The 3813-nt window shown below is 45.0% G+C and overlaps 1 protein-coding gene across 1 annotated transcript; it reads left to right on the top strand.

Annotated features, from left to right (window-relative positions):
* Positions 1–299: 299 nt before the first annotated feature.
* Positions 300–1349, top strand: GPR148 (G protein-coupled receptor 148). Its single transcript, XM_009649113.1, has one exon. The coding sequence runs from the start codon at positions 300–302 to the stop codon at positions 1347–1349; it is 1050 nt and encodes a 349-aa protein (XP_009647408.1).
* Positions 1350–3813: the final 2464 nt, after the last annotated feature.

Genomic DNA, 3813 nt, shown 5'->3' with positions numbered 1-3813 from the left:
CTAGCTGACGGATTTAGTCTTTTTTTAAAGCACACAAGGATTCATTCTCTTTTCTAAACATCAAATTTTGCAGAAAGAAAAGAAAATCTCCACTTTAGGCAAAAACATCTTTTGACACCACAGAATTCACTTACAAGTTTCGACTTTCTGTCCTCGAGAAGAACTGATAGAATTGGCTACAGAAATCACTTTGCTTCCACAGCCTTTTTGCATCCTCTGCTTCATTTGTTGTTCTGAGGACTCAGTATAGAAGACCTTGCTTTCTTCAAGTCAGACAATCATCCCGAAATCCTAAGAAAATGGACTGTGCTTTAGTAAAGAGAGCGAATGCAACTGCATACCGCCACAGGGAGATCGAGTTCAACATTTCCTCAAATCTGGATGACACTTCTTTGTACTCTTTGCTGGAGGAATGGGCTCTCAACCTATCAGGAAAAAACATGAAGATGTTTTTAATCCCTCCAGTTGTCTGCCTCGTGGCAGGTGTCCTCATCAATCCTACCATCTTGTTTGTGATCTTCTCTAGGTTTAGCATCCGTCAAGAAACAAGGTACATGCTGCTGGGAAATGCTCTGCTTTCTGATCTGATCTACCTTTTGTTCTACACCCTGTCAGCTGCTCTCAATGCAGCACACATACATCTCCCAAAGGAAGCTTGTGTCCTCCTGTTATTTTTGCTGGCAGTGGCTTACTGCGCAGGGTTGTTCACAGCTGCAGCAATAGTTTTGGACACATACATAGCTATTTTGTTTCCTTTGCGCTACATTGCTATTTTGCCTCCTTCACGAACTAAAAAAATTATTGTATTACTATGGGTGTGTTCTGGGGCTTTCCCTGGGATTTTCTTTTTGGTGCTATCAAGCACTCACAGCTTTGTGCCCTGTGTCCTGGAAATGTGCTCAGTTCCAGTAATACTAATGTTAACTCTGAATGGGACTGATACTGTGAAACTCTGTTTCTGGCTTTCTACCACGGTTATCTTTCTCTGCCTGTCTCTAATATTTTGTTGCTATGCTATTCTGTATTTTAAAACCAAACGATCGGGTATATGGGAGAGTATCTGCTCCAGAGCCAGTGTAACATTCTTGATGCACAACACTGTGTTATTTTTTTACTTCTTTCCACTCTTGGCCCTTTTTGTAGAATCATTCTTGTGCTTTAATATTGTCATCAGACTGCAGACAGGAATCTGGGTCTCCCTGACGGTCTGCAATGTCCTGATGATTCTGCCTAAAGTTTTGTTCCCTTTTCTGTATGGACTTCGGTACAGAGAGATCTCAGCATCTCTCAAATCCATTGTCAGAAGGAAGAATCTTCACTTGGTGTCACCTGCTCCATCACCATCCTGAGCCAACGCAGAGCGTAGCCACTGCAGAGGAGTTGTCCTTACCTTGTTAGCATGCAAGCCTGACGACAATCACTCAGCTTCTGAAGAAGTGACCTGAAGAAGTGATCAGCCCATGTCAGAGAAGACATGGGTTGATCACTCTGCCTCCTCGGTGCCTGAAGGCCACAGATCTTTCATACAACCATAGAATCATAGAATCGTCTAGGTTGGAAAAGACCTTTAAGATCATCAAATCCAACCGTCATCACATCACAGCTGAGGATACAGCGAGTACTACCCTGGGCGAAGTTCTAAGCTTTGTTCTGATGGGGAAGGGAAGTATCTTTTGGAGGAGATACTGGATCAAGATCATTTTCACTTATCTGTGGCAGATGTCTTTCTGGAAAGTAGAAAATGAAAAATAGGTGGTGCAAAGCAAAGGGGTGCAAAGCAAAGGGGGTAACCACAGTGTCTCTTGACAATGTCACCTACAGCAGAGAGGATCCTTAACCAACCATGCTGTGAACACAACAGCTATATCTTTCAGTCACAGTGTATTCTTGCAAGATTGGTAGCCAATGTCCTGTTCTTTCAAACATACACCGAGAGGTGCCTCTGGAAAATGCTGTACTCTGTGAAACACTGTGCTTTGCCTTGTGCAGTGTGCTAGCATATTAGCTGCCTTAAGGACTCTGTCTGACAACCTGCAAAACACTGAATTTTTAGAAAATCTCAGTCTGACAGGAAGGCACCGTTGATCGGTGTCTGCGGAGCAGCCCAGCACATGATGCTGTCAGGGTGTAACAGAGATGGGTGCAGGAAGGCAGGAGCAGTGGGTGGCGTGCTGGGTGAGCCGAGCGGGTGGCTGCAGGGAGCCCAAGTCAGCCTAGAGCCCTCATTCCCTGCTGGGTCCGTATGGATGTGACCAGGCCGAGGCTGAGCCCAGCAGCTGGGGCAGCAGGGCAGGAGCAGCAAGGTGTGAGGCTGGGCACAAGCATACCCGTAGCATGGCTCAGACATGACCCGGGGTGAGGAACTAAGTGTAAAGGGCTACAAAGATGATTAGGGGACTGGAGCATCTCTCCTATAAGGAAAGACTGAGGGAGCTGGGCTTGTTTAGCCTGAAGAAGAGAAGACTGAGAGGGGATCTAATCAACATATACAAATATCTTAAGGGTGGATGTCATGAGAATGGAGCCAGACTCTTCTCAGTGGTGCGCAGCAACAGGACAAGGGGCATTGGTCACAAACTGAAGCATAAGAGGTTTCAGTTGAACTTGAGGAAGAACTTCCTTACCTTGAGGGTGACAGAGCACTGGAACAGGCTGCCCAGGGGGGTTGTGGAGTCTCCTTCTCTGGAGATATTCAAAGCCCGCCTGGACGATGTCCTGTGTACCCTGCTCTGGGTGAGCCTGCTTTAGCAGGGGGGTTGGACTGGATGATCTCTGGAGGTCCCTTCCAACCCCTTCTGTTCTGTGATTCTGTGTTAACACCGTTTCTGTGTCCCTGCTGAGGCGTTTCCCAGGTTGGTCTCCCATAGATCTTCTCCAGCAGCCTGATCCCATGTTACAGCTGCACCGTATCAGAGCTGGTATTGGGCACCTGCCATCAAACCCCTAGGAAGGTCAGGAGGAGAGGCTGCAGAACCTGTTGATGTACTCAGGGGTAAGAAAGACGATATCTTGTATTTTAGGTTTTCCAGATCAGCCACCTACCTACAGAAAATCAGTGAAATGTATTTCTGATCATTAAAGAAACCAAAATTTCATTAGACGTAAGTGTCATTGTGGGAAATTTAAACTGCAGTGCTGTTCCTTGGACTTCAGAAAAGATCTTTGTATTTTTAAAGATAATATTTTTAGAATTTGTTACTTTTTATACAGAAATACATTGGACCAAAAAAAACATTAGAAAATGGTCCTTGATTTCACTCTGTGCAGTATTTTGCTTGTGTGCAGACTCTCTCCACCTTCTGTTTGCTTAAAGCAATACACAGAAAGTGCTGTGGCTTTTGGGTATTTCACACTAATCTGAAGAATTCCACGAAGCATGAGCCAGGAGGAGATGGGTGTGTGGTTGCGTGAGAGGGTTTTGGCAATGAAGCCTGTTTGAGAGGTTCCTGCTTATCTCTTTGTCTCCTCGTTCCCAAACTGTGTGTTAACTCTCCTCACACTGTAGTGTCTGCTCTCTCCAGTGTGCTGATACAACAGCTTCTGGGGTTGCAGGTTAAAAATAACCCTCCAGAGAGAAGTGGTGTTGTTTTCATTTTAACTGAGATTATCCCACCAATCTGTTTTATAGCATGTTCTGCAAACAGCTGTGTCAGCACCATTGAGGGGAGTAACAAATTCCAGTTCAGAGATGGGAATGATCAGGGACATCTTAGAGGCTTTGCTTCTAAGGTACACATCTTGTGTAAAAGCATTTTTAAGGTAAAATTGTTGCAGGTGAATAAACTGTATTATTGTGTATTTGCCTTAGCCATG

This window comes from Egretta garzetta, unplaced genomic scaffold (genome assembly GCF_000687185.1).
Source record: "Egretta garzetta isolate BGI_Z169 unplaced genomic scaffold, ASM68718v1 scaffold161, whole genome shotgun sequence".
NCBI classification, from domain to species: domain Eukaryota; kingdom Metazoa; phylum Chordata; class Aves; order Pelecaniformes; family Ardeidae; genus Egretta; species Egretta garzetta.
This window is presented reverse-complemented; position numbering and strand designations above follow the sequence as displayed.

Coding starts and splice junctions, on each gene's coding strand:
- GPR148 (XM_009649113.1), top strand. CDS start 300: ATGGACTGTGCTTTAGTAAAGAGAGCGAATGCAACTGCATACCGCCAC.